Source organism: Pezoporus wallicus, unplaced genomic scaffold, assembly GCF_028554395.1.
Source record: "Pezoporus wallicus isolate ANWC-B61680 ecotype Strahan unplaced genomic scaffold, APGP_CSIRO_Pwel_v1 contig_448, whole genome shotgun sequence".
Classification (NCBI taxonomy): Eukaryota; Metazoa; Chordata; class Aves; order Psittaciformes; family Psittacidae; genus Pezoporus; species Pezoporus wallicus.
In genome coordinates, this window is record NW_026636279.1 from 217,044 (window position 1) to 235,600 (window position 18,557).

The 18,557-nt window shown below is 48.0% G+C and overlaps 1 protein-coding gene across 1 annotated transcript in view; it reads right to left on the minus strand.

Annotated features, from left to right (window-relative positions):
- ZFHX3 (zinc finger homeobox 3) overlaps positions 1–18,557 on the minus strand; it is a 153,615-nt gene that overhangs the window by 27,329 nt on the left and 107,729 nt on the right. The window contains 1 exon segment of the mRNA XM_057399909.1: positions 4,522–4,629. Within this exon segment, the coding sequence (XP_057255892.1) occupies positions 4,522–4,629 (108 nt within the window).

An 18,557-nucleotide genomic window follows, 5' to 3' on the forward strand; every position in this document is an offset into this window, starting at 1 on the left:
AAACATGTCAAATCCGATTGAAATCTTGCCTGCCAGCACCATACTCCATAAACACACTTTTCTGCAACAATTTCCCAGCTCTCGGCAGCCCATTAATACCTCCTTTAATAGCAATCTACCACGGATTCGAATCAGGGACGCTCCATTGCACTAATTGCTCTGTTAGGTAAGCATCATGGATTTAAAAAAAAAAAAAAATCATTAAAAAAATAAAAGGCCTTCAGGCTAGTCCTCTAGAAAGATTTCATTTCAATCTATATTTTAAGTAGAGTCTGCTTCTTGTTTTTGTGGAAAAAAAAACCCAACCCTGATATCTACATCTATACAACTGGGAGTGCATTAAGAAAGTCCCTTTCATAGCTGGGTCACTTCGGACGAAGCACTTCCCTCTAGTCAGAAAACACATACAAGCCCCACCCGAAATCTCCGAAGTCTCTTACTGATCTACCCCCGCTCTGATTCAGGCTTTAGCTGGAAACCAGGGTGTTGAATATTCATCATTCACATCCTGCCTCAAAAATGGAGTCAGGAATAGCCACGATTTCTTTCTTCCTTGCTGGTTTTCTTGTGATAAATCTCACATTAGTCACAATGAGCTAATTTCTAAATAGCTCAGCCATGAGGCAAAGAGCATCTCCCTTCTGCATAGAGGGGACGGCTCTGGAGGAGAGAGAGGGAAGCTGGCAGGGCAGAGGCAGCCCCAGTGCACCCATCAGCACTTGGGAGCTGCTTAGTCCCGCTGCTGGAGAGAGAGGAAAAAGAGAAAACAAACAGGTCCTGTCTAGGAACAGGGATCACAACTCTTTCCTCTCCATGCAGTACTTAGGAGTCACAGAGGAGTGCTGGTGCCTGGAAGCACGGCTGGCTGTGGGAGCCGAGGGGAGCAGCAGGAGCACTGCAGAAAGCAGACAGCACTGCTGCATTCCAGAAACCTTTGAGGAGTCACAAAGACTTATATGAAAATCAAGGTAAATTGAATCCCTATTTGGGATGGTGTTTTCCACATGCATATTTTAATGGAGAGCATTGCCTAAGGAAATGTTCTGCTTAAAATTATTCCATTTTAAAATAAACAAAATCTAACTGATAGATTTATTTGGCAGCTGAGACTTTCTGAAAAACATAGCATGGAAACAGAGAAGTTTTTCCTTCCAGAGCTGACACTGACACAGGCACAGTCTGACATATGTGGGCCTATGAACCACAGAGCAGCCAAACAGCTGTGATACATCACTGCTGGCCCTGGGCAGAGGGAGCCTGGGACACACTCAATGTGTCCTCAGAGGTCTCACAGTCCTTAAGAAAGGGGAAGCAACAATCACCCAGTGCACAGTCAAGAAACTGAGGCACAAAAGGTGAGTAAATTGCTATGGACCATAATGATCACACTGCATCATGATGAACAGAAAGCAGGTCTATCCACCTCCACTTCAACACACTTACTGACTTGGCGCCCGCACTTCTTTCTTGCCTATCTCCCACTTGTATGGAATTGCCTGGCACCTCCAAATGTCAGCCAGTCTACCCAAAGCAGGATAAGCTATGCCTACTTCATTCCTGACAGCAGCTCATCTCATTGCACCTTCCTGAAAGATCTCTGAGGACCTTTCTCAGACAATCTACTCCAGTGATTTCACATGCTGTATCAGGAGATTTTGGTTTTAATTTATTACCTAACCTCAATCTTTCTCCCTTCAATGTAAGCCCATTGCTTCTTGTTGTCTATATCCTGAACATGAAGAACAAATAATTTCTTACTTTCAGAAGTATTTTATGCACAAGGAGACTTATTTTGCCCTCCCCTTTGGTCTTCTCCTTCTGGGCCAAATATGCCCATTAATTCCACATTCTCCTCACAGCTGATGCTATGCAGACCACACTCTGTTCTGGGTCATTCTTCCTGTTTGGGCTTTCTGAATTTGCTCCTCAACTTTCTTGACATCCCAAGCTCAGAAATGGACAGCTTTCCAGTGCTGAAGAAATGCACCTACCACACAGTATTTTCACCTACATCACAATGCCTATGCTTTGTTTTCAGACTGTCCTGAAAAACAGAGTCAAAAGTCTTCCAAAAAAAAAGCAAGATACTGACTGCAAAGAGGACTCTCTTCACACAGAAGGAAATTGGGTCGCGTTGACATGATTTGTTCTTGACAAATCCGTGACGACTGTTCCTCATCTCATTATCTTCCCGTCAGTACTTACAAACAGTTGTTTGGTCAATTCCCAGGGAAATCTGGGGCAATCGGAGCTGGCAGGTGTGTGGTTCCCCAGCTATGCAGTAGATAAGCTCCATCCCTGGCCCCTCGCGGGACCTCCCCTGTTCTCTGTGAATTCACCAGAGGCAGCAGCTGACAGGTCTGAGGATGCTTCAGTTGCATTCCCAGAGCACCCAGGTATGAAGCAGCAGGTCACTGATGTGTCAACACTCAGCTTAACTAAAGGCTCTGAAGCTTGTTCCTTCCCAGCTGGGGGACAAGCTTTCCCCGCAGCACCACTGACGTGGGCTGCTCTGGCCTCTCACACACTTCTCTGTTTAGTGAGCACGAACGCAATGGCTTTCTGCTCTTCAGGGCTCCTGACACTGTGGTTGATCGCCTTCCTGCTCCTCTGAGCTGCAGACCAGCTCTTTTCTTGCAGTACAGCAAGGGAGCGCTGTCCTGGTGCTGCCTGTTCCCTCCCTGCTTACATCTCAGTTTGTACCATGGTGTTTTGATATTCCTGTACATGCAGACACTGATCTTCTGTGGTTGTCATGAATAACCTGACCTATTTTCCAGTCCTTTCCATGTCTGAGGTCCAGAAGGCAACACGGCCATGTTCCCCAAGGGATCTCAAAAGCAGAAACAATACAAGACCAATGTGTAGTACCTGCTTCGCTGTACATAAACATGATTAAATTCTTTTTTTTTGCTTTAAAATTCAGAGTAATGTTACATGATTGAAAGCAGAACCCAAATTCAACAACATCATGTGCACACATCTTGCTCAGACTGTACTCTTCAGCCTTGCAATAGAGTTGGACAAGGCCTGTCCAGAAATCTTTGGGCTTATGTACATAGTCTGCATATTCCTTTGTGTGCTTTCCTTTGAAGACTTGATGAAGCTGTCCATTTCTTATCTGTTGTTTGACTGACAAACACCAAAAATGGGTTAGGAATGTCCCTGGCAGGATGGAGAAGTAAAACCATCTAGATAGTAAAGGGTATAAAAAGGTCCTTCAATTCTTTCTTATGTGTTTTAATATATAAAAATTAATATATTCTCACATGGATCAGCTTTTGGAAGTGCTTCAGGATTCGGCAAAGGGCCCTACTTATCCTTACTGAGCACTTGCGGGGAGTGACATACAACCTCAGCGAGGGCAGTCTAGACTGAAAACAGGAGCTTCACCAAGCATTAAAGCAGAGCTTGCTTTCTTCACCAGTTTGGACACATCTTCCAATTGACTGAAACTGAGACAGGCTGAGATTAAAACTGTGTTGAGGTGAAAGACCACATTTCATCCTTCTGAAGACTGTGCTAGCCAAAATACCTCTTTGGCTGTGGCTCACCAAGAGGCAACCACAAACAGGTTAGGAGACGGCTGCCTGGAAGAAGGGGTCCCTGTGCTGACTGCGAGAAGCATCACATCAGGCAGCCAGGTCTGCAAACTGCCTCGGCTACCATGCAGGAATGGGGAGTCAGAACTGCTCCATTCTGGGGTGAAGAAAATGGGGACTGGCTCCAGCACCCAACACTGAAGGGGTCAGCAAGTGTTAGCTGACGGAACAGCCCTTTCCATAGAACAATCTTCAGTTGCTCTCTGCTGAAAGGCAAGGAATATTTAAAAGGTTCCTCCTGCTTACCTCTGCAAGATACCAACCATCCTCTGGGAAAGACAGATACCCAATACCTTCGTAATTAACCCAACGAAGGATTTTGCAGAGAGAAACCTTTCAGACTCCACCTCAACAATGTCAGTTTCAATGCACTTCTACAGTTCCTGTTTCAAGATGTCGTGGCTCCAGCAGAATGTGAGCAGTTAACAGAGCACAGACACAGGGTCTACCTCTCTGCACTGCCCTTTTGTGTCAAAATCTCACTACGAGAGGCAGGACTGTGATGAAAAAGCAGGCTAATAGTCTCTCAAGTCTTGACAACACAAGGGTAGAGTTTCATGATACGCTTAATCCAACCTAAGTGCTGGCTGCTGCCAGAAAGGACCATCCCCTTCTCCCTGCTCCATTCCCAGCTGCTGATCCCACTGCCCGGGTCAGGTCTGGCACCATCAAGCACAGGAAAGCTCTAACCCACTGCCACAGCACAAGCTCAGGGCTGTGAGGGAGGACACATGACCGACCACTGAGTTGGTGGTTGCACCATTTTGTGTGAAATGTGTCATAAAATTCACCCAGAGATTTCACAACACTTGTGTCAGGCTGATAGTGCTGCATGGCACACACACTGAAGGAAAGACTTTTGCAAACCGTGGCTCTTCCCACCTTCATTTCCCAGATTTAAAGAGTGGCCAAAACCCACCTGTCCATTTACTCTGGTCCTTGTCCCCTCCACCCTCCTGGTCCTTGGCAGGCTCTTCAGCATCACCAGATGTTTCATTGGGCCCTTCCACATCTTCAATGGATTCTTCTGCAACAAGAGAAGCAGAAAGTGTAACATGAAAATGGAAGTCAAAACAGAAGAGCAAATAACTGCCATTGAGCAACAGCCAGTGTTTAAGCACAAGTGTTGAGTGGTAGTTATCAATGTCACCCAGCACTCTGCCAACACTCCCTGCTAGCTAGTCAAGAAACTACAGCGGAAAAAGGTGAGAGATGAAGATCCACTTCTGCCACTTACAGCTACTGCGGTGTTATGTACAGTAAGACATTTGCTCAATATGAGAAGGCTCTTCCAACTATGTCATGGATTAGAGAAGTGTCAAAGATTGACCAGAGCTTCCAGTACCTTCAGCCTCAGCTGCCTTCTTCACACTCATCTCAAGATGTCTGTACTGAAAGGCACTGTGTGGTACTGACCTTGGTCACTGAGACCCCCAAGTTCACCACAGAAACACCACCGTTCACTTCTGCTCAGGCCAAGCAAGGAGCAGCACTATGTCCTGCAGACATGGCTCTGACATAAGGCATGGGAGGAAGCTGCTGGGGGTCTTGTTTCCATCCCAGTCATGTGAAGAGTTTGAGCACACGGGCAGCATCACACAGGTGGAAAACCATGAAGGGGAAAAAATACTCAGTGACGCACTGAGGGTTTAGAAGAAAACACAAAGTGCTACCGCCCCACCATTAACAAGAGCACCCATGTGCTGAGGCACAGAGCGTGTCGACACAGCGTGGGCTGCTCCTCACCACATGGGATACTGGGAGCGAGGTGGCTACAGCTGCCAGACCTTGTATACCAGGGTCCAACAGTGAATTATCATCAAATACCTTGGGTATTTATGAACAGTGCAGCAGCTCGACAACTACCACACAATTGATGGGGGCTACATCAGCACTGAGAAGAAGAGTACTTTTTAAGCAACTATATCCTCTTTTAGCAGGAGAGTTTATAATTTTAACTTGCATTATCTGGTCATGGTAAATCCCAGGCTATCCTGAGGTTTTATTTGAACTACCTAACCAGTTAAAGCACCACCTCCAGCCTCCCCCTAACAAAGACAGGGCTAGAAATCAGGATTAAAAATGTGTATTCGGAGACTGCAGATGCTCAGCAGTGTCCTTTGAGAATGTGACAACCTAAATCAGGGAGGAACTTGTAAAAGCACCCAGAGATCAGCACTGACATTAAGTGGAATACTGTAATTTACACTCTACCTCTCTTCACGCTTCTAAAAGATGGAAGCGGTTGGTAGTTGCAGCGATCCCCAATGGTCTTCTCCTGGGAAAGCATGACCCCAGGGTAAGAAGTGCAATGGGTGGCATCGCTACGCAAAGGCACAAATTGCTGCTGCAGGGGTGAGATTAGTGTCTGCCCTGTGAGACCAGCGCTCAGGTTTGCTCAGAGAAGGGCTGTGAAAGCAGCAGCTGCATTCACATTTCAGAAATTAAAATTCCAGTATTTTTTAATTCCACTGTAGGGAAAAACCCAACAAACTGCTCAACCTAACCTAACCCAGCCCAACCACCTCGGCCAGCCTGGGGAGCAGGCACTGCTCTGGGCTGGGTACGCTCCCCTCCTGCCCCTCAACCCGGAGCCCCTCAAACAACAAAGGGTGCCCGGCACGGCGGCACTCCCGGCTGTGACCCGGAGGTGTCAGCACTGGCATGGGAGGAAGGGTGAGCCCGCTGCCGCTCAGACGCTGTCTGGGCTCTAACCTGAGCATGTGGAAATAATATACATCTTCAAGTGCACTGTCTGGTTTGAGGGGAATAAAATAGGACATTCATAAGCAGTTACACCATCTGTCTTTATACCATCATCATCATCAACAACGGAAAAAACAGCTCTTTAAAATGGATGAAAGCCCAGGCTGACAGTAACAGGAAAAATGTGAGCTATGAATACCAATAACAGCAGAAAATGATTAAAAAACAAGGCTACGAACAGCAAACGCTCCTGCCCGCAGCCCCTCCTGCTCTCAGGCACAGCTCAGCCCTCCACAGCCCCTCACACCGAGCAGCCACTGCACCCCGAGCCAGGACACGGCTTCCCACTGAAGACGAGATCTGCCTCCCAGGCTCCAACACCTCTTTGCTGGGATGCAAAAAAGCATCTGCATGCTTCAAACCTCCTCCTCCTCTCTCTGCTCTGAGCTGATTGTTTCTGACGAGTGTTTCTGTTAAAGTGAGCAGAGCACAAGACACATCTGCCCAGGGAGGCTCCGAATCAGCTGGGAAAGGTCCCTATGTGTCTCCTTGCTCCCAGGGCCTTTGCTGAGGACAATCCTCCTCTCTCTGCAGCACACCCTGGGCCCTGGGGATGCAGTGCCTGGCACCGTGAACCAAGGAAGGGGAAGCCTTAACTCCTGGGTGCCTCGTTTGGAAGGCTGGGTGCAGCTATGCTCATTGCACTCAGCCCAACTTAGAGCCACCAGTGCTCAGGCTGACCCCAGGGATGGTCAGGAGAGCATCCTCCGCCACACCACAGCTCAGGTGGTCATGTGCACTACGGAGGGCTCTGAACTGCAGACAACCAGTCTCCAGCAGGCTGGATGCAGGGCTCAAGCGTGAAGCCAGCTTGTAACAGTGAGATCCTTCAATACTGAAAACAAAATGCAGAACAGGATTCCTGTTCCCGAGGATCTACACCCATGCTCCCTGATGACAGCTCTGCAAGTGGCAGCTCCAAATGCACTGGCAGGTCTGGGTAGCAAACACATGCATGAGTGGCACCCAACCTCTGGTATTTCCTGGGGGCACCCTTCTGAGAGGACGAGGCCAGCATCACATCTGGTAGGGAAAGGTCTGCTTTTCTCCTCAAGGAACTGCACATGCAACAAAGAGCTCCTGAGCTTCCCTTTTCATTGTCTGCAAGTCCCATTGTTGAGATGTTCCCATCCTGCAGCCCAGAGCTGACCACCAGCTTCCTTAACATCCACAGCACCCAGAGCACGAACTGCAGCTGGTGTGGAGATCACCTCATGGCCAGCTCCCAGAGGCTGAACGAAGCTGTGGTCAGCAAGAAGTAGGCAATTTATCTACAAACCACCGTGACCCTTTTGTAACTGTTTGACCGTACCTCCTTGAGGCTGTACACACTATTAGGACACATTCACCTAACCTCTTGACTGTATTTTACTTAACAAGATGGATAAAATCACCAGTCCATTTGTAGTTACAATAGTACTCAGCTTAAACTCGTGCATCCTAACAAGTGTCCCTGTTGGGGCTGATATCCAAAGGGCAAGAAGTCCCTGCAGCATGTTGGCAGTATAATAGGAGTCTCTGCCAGTCAAGGACTACAACCAGGAATTTCAGAGACTGTAGTGGGGAGGCTGAACCTGGAGATGTGGAGCTCTGCCATAGGAGATGGCTTGTAAGAGGACATGGGTTTGACTTCTAACCTGGGAACCTTAGTAAGGGGCTCTGGAAGGCCAGAGATGCTACTGCAGGTGTCAGACTGGTGTCTTTGGTTTCCAGAAACTCCAGCTTCACAGCTCAGGAAGGATAAATGGACTCCATCCTCTGAAGGGAGCTCACCAGGGGAGGTGCAAGAGCTGCTGCTGTGAGAGTTGCATGGGGGATATCATGTCCCATTGAAATACAAAAAACACAATCTACACACAGGCCCCTGTGCCTGAGTGCCATCCACGAGGCCATAATGCTTTACGAATAAATTTACTTAAAGGAATTTTCCAGCTGCTGGGGTTGAGGTCAATACCAAGAGCAAGCAAGTATAACCGGGCACCTGAGTCCAAGGAGCTTGTTCTTACATCGTACCAAATCCGCTCCATGCAAAATTCTACAAAGCGTCTTTTCTTCCTTCATGAATAAATAATTTTAGACAGTGGTATTTCCTTTTAATTTAAAATTAAACCATTCACTGGGGAAGGGCGATGGGGGAAGGGGAATAAGAGCCTGGAAAATCATGGGTACTGACATCTGGAGATGCCAGGGAATCTCTGACTCAGTTATACACTGAAAATGTGCCCGAATCCCCACCAGACCACGCTGCTGCAATGCTGCCACTTTCAAAGCCCAGGAAGTTTGAGGGTTGAAGAAATCTGCAAACCTCAATTGGATCCAGGTCAGCTTGAACAGCCCAAGACCTCTCATCTCTCCTTCTCTTAGATGGATTTTCCTTCATAAAGCCAGCTCTCTCATCCAAAGGGATAAGGGGCATTTCAGAGGTGGCGGAAATGTAGGGATGGAAGGGAAAGAGCGTGCACTGCCTCTCCACCCTCCGGCAGGCTCAAGAGCTGAGAAACATTAGCTGTCATGAACCACAATCAAATCAGGTTTGAAATATTTAGCAGTGGCTTGGAAAATGCGGTGCTGCAGCTCTGACAGGCGAGATGTGCAGACACCCATTTTCCATTATAATGGAAATATCAAGCCTGTTCTGAATATGTATAACCTAGAAAAATGTATTGATTTTTCATTTGGCATTAAAAAAATGAAATACCCTGCAGCTGTCAAAAGCCTTTTGTTAAAAGCTCATCTTTCCTGGAATGAGGTTTACCAGAAACAAGTTTTAATTGTACACAGGGTCTCTCCTCTGAAACAGAAAGAATGCCTTATGCTCCCCTTTTCAGGATAAGTAGTTAAGAAAGCCCACAGACAGACAGGATTGAGACCTGGGTGACTTGAGCAAGCTGACGCTGTCAGGGGAGGTGACAGCCTGTGTGCAGTTGGCTGCACATGCACAGACACGCGTGTGGCACTGCCAGGAGCTGCTGCTGGTGAGGGGCTGCATCGCGCTGGGGCTGGGTCACAGCACTGCTCCATGGCCCAGCCTGTTGCACAAGTTCAACTGCTCCAAACTACTTAGAATATGAAGTCCCAGGGCCCTGGGAGGAGATGTGCTGTGGTCTGGGTCCTTGTGGGAGCAGGGTGGGGGGCTTCAGGTGGTCCATGGGGGTTTGATGCCTTCCTAGGCCCTGGGAAAGCCACAGGGAGCTCAAACTGCTGGTAATGATTGTTGAGGGCTCCAGTTGCACAGCCAGAGGCACGGTTCTTGCTGGGGGCACACAGAGCTTCCCAAGCCAGAGGAGCAAACACTGTTTTTTGCCCACCTGCATTTCAAAGCACTCACCCTAAGAGGGCTGTACTTAGTGCACAGGGCTGCAGTGAACAGCAGCACATGTGCTGCTGAAGCTGGTGGTGACCCACAATGGAACAGGGCGATGGCAAATCCTGCCACTGCACTTCAGGCTTCTGAAATCTGGGAGAGAGCACAGCCTCGAACAGGTCTGTGGGAGAAGCTGGCCTGGCTCAGGACACATAGCAGCACCCTGGACACAATTCCACTGTTTGTTTGTGACCAGCCCAACAGAAAAATAAATGTTTCCCACCTCTGCCTGCCTTGCATGTGAAGATGGGACAATCCATCCACATGGTAATGTAGGTAAATCCATGTTTGGAGGTTTCGTGCCATCTTGTATCTCTCACCCACCTCGAGCTTGGCTGGATTTCCTAAGGTAACCTTGGCTACTAGGCAGTCTCTGCCCTTGCAATTCAGATTCAGGATGCATGTATATGCACAAATACACTCTGTGCTCGTTCTAACTGGTTTATTCTACATAGACTTGTCTATTCCTATTGTCTTCCTGAATGGAAAAGCAGTGAACAGAAAGCACAAGGCAGAGGTTATAAGAGTAAAAACACAGAGCTCCAGCCCTGATGCAAAAGCTGGTGAATAAGTCCTATCATCTGACAAAAGGCTGCAGAAAAACAGTAATAATCCCATATCTTTGATTAATGGCACCTATGTCCATGCTGGCCCTGTTACAGAGCATGGATAGAGCGTATCTATGCTGCTTTTGCTAACAAAAAAGAAAATACTGCCTATGAATGTGTCCCCAGCTGATAAAGCCATCCTCAGTTGCCTATCTTCTCAAGGCAAAGTTTATCTGGCTTTTGTGCCGTTAACTATAAAGGCCAGTGTTCAGATAAATAAAACAAGAAATTCAAGAGCAGAAGAACTGTTTGTGAACTTTTAGCTTCTATTCCTTTGTTTTTTCATCCAAAGAAAAACCTCAGAATTTCTGGCCAGTTTCCCTGAACAGATCTGAAATGCCTCCAACAACATCCAGGTCTCTGGTTATCTCTCAAACAAGTTTCTTGCTCCACAGAAGTGAGATGACCCTCTGCCAGATGTTCACATCTTTTCTTCTTTAATGCAAATGCTTTTCCGAACACAGATGTTATTTTTGCAGTTGCTCCTCAGTGTTGGTTCCTCAGGCACGTCTCCAGGGGCTCAGCAGCACCATGGCCATCCCTAGAGATAACTCTGAAGGATGCTGGTGCCTCCACACAAAGAGACACAAGTCCAACAACCCCTTCCCTGAGCCAGCACTGTCTGCTCTCTGTCCCTAGGAACAAGCCTATTTTTTTGTAAACTGGGGTAAATTTTAAGTCAGTGGAACCCAAAAGGGATTTGCCCGCTTGAATTTCAGCAGGACCAGAAAGGTTGCTGCTATTTTCACACACAAAATGAAAGAAAAAAAGGCAAATTCCTTGAGCATGTTTGTAGTGGAGCGTGATGTGATTGTGTTGTCATTTATGGGAAATAATCGCAAGCCCATCTCTCCCTTTCCCCCCATTTTCCAGTCCAAATAACCATGAAAAATTACACTTCAATGTCAGGAGGACAACAAAGGAGGGGCTTTCTGCGGCTTGATGGCTTTCAGCCTCCTCTTCTTTGGACAAAACCTACCTTCAATTCTAGTTCATTTTAAACGTGATCTAATAAATGCATCTTGACAAGTTCCTTTCTTTTTTTTCCTTTTAAACAGTATTTTGCACAGTTTAACCTAGCTCCAAACTGGAATCAGCTGGAAAGGAGACTCATGCAAAAACACAAACACAGATCAAACCACAAAACAAAAGAAAACGCATCTCCAGCTTCAGGTCTGTGGGAAGAGGATCCAAGTCTACCACTAAACCACGTCCCTAAAGACCACATCTCCATGTCTCTTAAATACCTCCAGGGATGGTGACTCCACCACTGCCCTGGGCAGCCTGTTCCAACACTAGACAACACTTTCAGTGAAGAAATCTTTCCTAATCTTCAGTCTAACCCTCCCCTGGTGCAACTTGAGGCCATTTCCTCTTGTCCTATCACTTGTTACTTGCAAGCAGGGACCAGTCCCGCCTTGCTACAACCTGCTCTTGGCGAGCTGCACAGAGTGGTAAGAGGTTGCCAGCATCACTGATCTGCTCCAGGCTCCCCATGCAGTGCAGCATCACCTGGGCCAGGCTCGACAGCGCTGGGAAGTGGCTTCAGTGACCTATGGAACTGTGTGGACACAAATGTGGGGTTCAGAGAGGCTGGGGCACTGCAAGATGTTCATATTCCACCATTTAGAAAATACACTGGTGCTGCGCATCCGCACGTCCTCAGCTATGCGAGCAGAGCTAGGTGTTCAAAGGAAGAGCTGCTTTGTGCTCATGGTGAATAAGCTCACTCTAGAAAAGCTTTTTAGATTCACAAAACCCCGCAGTGATAAAGCCAGGCTGAAGTTGAAGCTAACTTCAGCAACTCTGGGAAAAGGCACATCTTGAGAACACTGTAACAAAAATGAGCTATAATTAATTCATACTTAGCCATAAGGGTTGGATATGCACAGGGGTGCTCCCAACAACCTTAGCTCTGCCGTGTAACATCATCATAAATTTTACTTAAATCAAGCACTGAAATGTCCCTTTTCTGGCTAAGTTGCTTTTAATATACAACTCCTACAACGCCTACTCTGTTCTCACTCTCCATGGTATCGCTCCAAGGAAAAGTTAATTAATGTGTGGCTGACCCTCTTTCTCCCCCTCCCCACGTGCTTCCCAACTCAGAATGCTTGGAGTTCTTTCAAGCTTAGCTAAAAACTTAGGAAAGCCATAATTGTAGTGCAACATAATTGTCGGTTCAGGGACAGTTAAAGTATTCTTGGAGCACACCACACCATCAGGTCCTGATGCAGATGGAGGTGGCCAAGGAAGAGGGGTAAGTCTGTCCCGGCAGCAGGGGAGCTTTACCAGCCGGCAGCTTGTGGCTGTGGCGTGGGGTCTGTGGCAACTCGACATTCCCCTATCCCTGGTGATGAGGGCAGGTTTTTGTCACAAAGAAAGGGAGAAGATGATGAGTGGTTCTAAGCAAATGTCTGTAAGGACTGCTCACATATGGGGTGAGTCCAAACAGGTCTGGTGAATGAGGTCTGATCCGTTCATTCTTAAGTAGATTGCAATAATGTCAGTGGTGTTGTCATGTCACTAGGCTGTTCCTGGAGGTACATCTAGGAACTAACAATATGTACGAACATGGGAAATCATAAATGGCCATAAATAATATGCCCATGAGGCAAAGCAAGGTGTGAAAGAGGTTTTAGCAGGGTTGCTTGGACCACCAGAGCCAGGGAGCAAAAACGGGTGACTTTTTACTGAAGCACAGAATCACAGAATGGTTTGGTTTGGAAAGTACCTTACAATCATTCAGTTCTGACCCCCTGCCATGGGCAGGGACACCTCACACTAGACCATGTCAACCAAAGCTCTGTCCAGTCTGGCTTTGAACACGGCCAGGGATGGAGCTGATGAAACAGATGAGAAGTGCTGCTGTGCTGCAGAGGTTGGACATGCAGCCTGTGGTGGCACTCAAAGATATTTCTGCAGAGAGCCTTGCAGGCTTTTAATACTACTGAGGAGCATCCTCTAGGACCTCTGGAAGGACAGAGCAGATACACCCAGCAGGTATTTGCCAGCAGGTAGATGTAGACAGAGACTACACTCACTCCGGTCAGCTGAGGGGCTCTTGACACTTTGGTCACCAAAGCACGTTACCTCCATAGGTTAACTAGACATAAAAAGGAGCCTGGTATGAAGTTGCAATACCAAAGCACCTTGGTGGGAACAGCCATGGTGTCATCCGTCTGCTGAAGGTCAGAGGCCATGGCAGCAAGGCAGCCCCACAAACACAAAACTTTATTTTCAACTGTCAGTCAACAGCACATGAGCCATCCATCCTCTCCATGCCTCCCCTGCTTCACTGGCCTCTACATGAGCTCCAATTCAGCCACAGCTCTCTGACAACAAACACAGCTTGGGCTGGTGTGGAAGAAGGAGTAGAAAACATGCACAGCAAACACCTGCTGATGAGAAAAAGCAGCAGAGATCCAGAAAACTCACAGCTCTACAGCTCTGGAGCCATCCTTGAGGACACGCTTGAGAATTCCCACATCACCCACCACGACAGAGATGGCCATGTCCTGAACTGCCCCTTCCCCTGGTTTGGGTTAGTGGCACTGGCAGAATGTCAGTAATTGCGTTTCCCTTTGTACTAACAAGCTTTCAGCAGCAGCAGATTTCAGCTTCCTGGAGCCAACAGGCCCTTTTTCTCCACCTCTCTTGGCTTCAAGTAATTGAAAGCGACTGCAGTTTCAGCCCTGACTCTCCGGTATTCAGCTGCACCAGGGAGGTCAGGGAATGTCAAGTGAAGCCTCTCCCTTCACCTCCCCACCACCGGCTCTGCGTTATCAGTGGCAGCCGATCCGCAGCCTGGAGGAACGGGCAAAATGACAGGGGCTGCTAAGAGCCATGGGAATGGGAACACAGCCTCCCGCAGCAGGGAGGGAGGGCAGGCTCCTGCAGCAGGGAGGGAGGGAGGGCTTCCCATTGCATTGCGCGCCATATCCAACTGCAGAGGCCTGCTGACCCCTCCACCAGTTTTATTTCCTCTTAATTTGAAATAAGAGATAGTCACCTTTTCAAAGAAACTGAGTATTCATCCTTTCAGGTTTTCTTTGCTTCTTTTTTTTTGCTTTTTTTTTTTTTTTCCAGCAAGGCAAAACTCTTTTCCTCTGTGAGCCCATGTCCCGCACGATGCATCTGCAAAGGATCTTTCACTCGCCACCAAATCTAAGGTAGAGATGGAGGATGCTGAACTCCCAACTGATGAAAAGAGAACTAAGGAAGAGCACAGAGAGGCTCCCAAGAAGCTTCTGAACACAGTCATGGCTCACAAGCTGCTTGCCCAGCAGCTCAGCACATTGGCAGCACCAGGTTGGTAACAGCCGGTGTGTGGGTAGGACACCCTGGGCCACCCCTGAGTGGCTGCAGCTCCCTGCTCAGCTCCCTCAGGTGCTGACGGGGGTGCTGCCTATGCTCCAGGGATTCAGAAAGTGCCTAAACATGACCACAGCACATGCAGGCGGCAGCTCCAGCACCAGCCTGTGATAAGAATTTATTTCTCTCAATTACGAGCGCTTGTCCCCAGTCTCAGTTCATCAGTGCGGCACGGCTGAGTCAATGGAAGCTTAGTAATGCTCCCATTGCATGCACAACGGCTGCCTGCAGTAGCAGCTCTGGGGAGCAGGTTCCCAGCCTTCCCACCCCTCCGCTCCTGAACCATGGGCCATGCACGGTTTAAGGCCAGTTCTGACACAAGCTCCCTGCAGGGTCTGAGGTGTTACCTCCACACAATCGGCACACGTGCTCCGAGTGGGCAGCACCCATCCATGTCCATACGCTTTATCTCCACTACCCGTGCACATCCTTCTTTAACAGAAGGCATCCCAGGGTGCTTTATGTATTTTCAGGTGAAGTTTTTGGCTTTTTTATTGGAGTTTGATCTGAAATATCTTTTTCCTTCAAACCAAGACCATTCAGAAATAACCTGTGAATGCCGCAAGTAGAGGGAGAATGAATCCAAATATTGCCCTCAAAAAGCAAATATAGGACAAGAGCACCAGAAAAAAAAAATTACTGATGAGATCTCTTCAGGAGACCTCAATAAAATAACTACCCTGCTCTTGGAAACCTGTATTCAAAACAAGCACAACAGGCTGCACGTCACAGGAGAGGAAGATGGAGGGATAAAAGTCAAGCATGGCTGTAAGCCCCCCTGGCCCATGTGCCCTGGAGGCTGGACAGCTTCGCCCCTACTTTGGGATGTCTCTGGGCTTCAGCTGTTTCGTTTAAATAAACAAATAAGCAAAAGCACCTCTCCTGCTCTCATTCCACAGTGAACCATAGGACGAGGCTGTTAACTCACTGCTATGACTCTGTTCTGGCACTGCTGGCGTGCTGCCACCACCACAGAGCAGCTCCCGAACTTCCCAAGCATTAACCTCTCCTGGAGAGCAGCGTGGGGGGATGTCCTCCCACTGCAGCCTGCTCAAGAGCATTATTGATCCAACACACACTTGGTGCCTTCAAAGTTGTTTATGATCAATATGCAAATTGCCCATGGCATTGATCTGGTATTAATTTTCAATTAGGAAACCCACAGGGGGTCTCCCAGGGTCAATATCTAACAACACGAGGTAACTCCACAGCTCAGCAGCAGGACTGATGCTGCCCAGTGCCTCTGGGGCTGCTCCTGCATCCCCTGCCCCGATCCCTCTGGATGCCCCAGGCACTGCAGCCTCCTAGAGAACAACCAGTGCCCCACAGCCCCCAAGGCTCCTCATCCTCATCCACCCGCAGCTCATAGGGACATGTCCCCCCAGCCGCAGGTATTCTGCTTCCCTGAGTGCAGGGAGCCAGCCAACTGCTTAAGGCAACCCCACTGCAATTGGTTTTAGACATCAGCCTTCAACAGTGTTTTTAGCACTAATACAGTTATTGATATGGATGGTATGGACAAAGCACAATGCAGCAGTGGCCACAACACCTCCTGCAAGCTGGACAGAAGAGTTCCAGATCTAGGCGGAACACAGAAGCAGCTTTCCAGTGGTGCAGAGCAGGGAACCAAGCACTGCATTCTGACATCTGAACACTAGCTCCATAAACCTGCACATCTTCGGAATACATGCTAGAAGTGGAAAAGATCCTCGCACGTGCTCCATCAGATTAAATAAGAGAGAAAGAAATCATTGAAATTGCCTTGTAAATCTAAAGAAATGTGTCCCTTTCCAGCAAAAGGGACCCACGCCATCAGCCACCTGCTCAGCCTCCTTCCTGTCTGGGTGGCCCAGAGGGGGCCCAGGGTCGCACTGGGAGGTGATGCCCTCGCTGCAGCGGGTGGGCCAGTCTGCACACACCCGCACTCTGCCACTCACTGTGCTAACCAGCACATTAGCTACCCAGGCTAATTGGTTTATGGATAACATTAATTACCATGTTGCTCATTAATGGATGAAATCTTTATTGGTTCCATTGATCAGCGGGACTTGTTAGCCGGCCTCCTAACCAATGGCGGATGTAACAAGCTCTCTTATTGGCATATCAATTAATGCAATCAATTTCTGGCCAGCGGCTGCCATTCGCTTCCCTGCTTGTTAGACTGTGGAAGACAGAGTCATGTCAAGTAAGCATTTATTTAAAGGGTTTCTAATTCTTCTTGAGCTGACTTCCCAGCAGGCTTTCTGCCACACAAGGGTTTTCTGCCTCCAGAGACCTTCCCTTTTCCTCCCATTGCAGAATCAAATCTATAACAGCCACTGCAAACTAAATAATTTCTGTAAAAATATTTGAGTTACGCAAGTAGGACAGCCAGAGGTATCAGGTTAAGAAGTCAGACTGTAGGACTACCCCAATTCAACACAGATAGTCAGGAGCACAAACCCACTCCCAAAGGACAGGCAGGGCCTCAAGAGCCGTGCTAGAAAGCCTCCTTGCACACAGATTCATCTTAATTAAAGGGTCAGTCCCCCAGAGTCTGCCTGGTTTTGTCAGCGAATAATAAGCCCTTCATATTCCTGCTCTACCCCACCTTCCAGAGTGAACATGGACCACTTTCTATCTTCATGCCATCCTGCCACGTGGGTCTACAGGCCAACCCATCCCAGCTGGTGCCTCCATCCCTTTTGTCAACCTCAACCTGAAAAAGCAGAGCAAAACTTGAGCTGCTCATGTGCACAATCAGCTGATGCTGGGAAACAGATGGAGAATATCACATGGTCTGTATGGGCTCGGCAGTCTTGGCTGCAATGCTACACAGAGTGATGGGAGTAATATAATGAAGCCCTTGCCCAAATCTTCGGGGGAAGAAACACATATAAAGAGCACAGGACCTAAACCTCCCATGGTCAGAAACTGAAGATATCAGCCCTCCTTTCCTGAGAAGAGTGGCAAAGGGGATGACCTGACAGAAGAGCACAAAACTGGAAGTGGTCTGAAGAAGAGAAAGATTTTCTGAGCCATTTCTCCCATGAGCAAGAAGAATGGACTGTCAGTTAACTTCACAGAAGACAAACAATGTTTTCCATTGGTCTATTGGCCAAACAGATTTCAACAGCAGAACATGTTCAGAAACAGCTCAAACCTCATCCTACTTGGGTTTAGTTTTTCTCAGCCTGTGAGAGGACTTGGCAGTGATCATAGCTGATTCCAGCATCCAGCTGTTGAATTTCCAGTTGGTGAGACTGAACAAAGAGGGTTCTTTGTGCCCACCCCACGATGGGTTCTGTAGCCCAGAAGGATGACGGTGCTCTCACACATCAGCTCACTACTAGAGAGAACAAGGGGCTCAAAGATGTGTCACATCAACTGCCTTGATGCAGTAGGTTTTGTTTTCCTTCAGAGCCACATCTGCACTGTAGCAGTAAGGATGGTAGACATTACTGCAGCCAGAGAGGCAGACTGAAACAGCAGCACGGCACTGTGTTCCTGACCCCTGCCCTTCTCCCCAGCTGCTGGCTGCCTTGGTTCTGCCTGTGCAGCTGTGTAAGTGCAGGACACACAGCAGCTAAGGGAGCAGAAGAACCCTGCAGGTGAAACAAATATATTTTCCTATAAAATAAGACGTGGTAATTAGATGGTGGCAATCACTGCCACAGGACGTTGCTATGGACAAGAATTCAGCAATGTGCACAAATGGGATTAGAAAATTAAGGTTAATGAGAATATCTAGAGATATAATTTCTAAATATAACAAAAGAATTTGGAAGGAATATAAACCCACAAGCTTTAGGGCACACACGAACTTTGCCCTCACCGTGAGGGTCTGCAGGGCACCCACCTGGC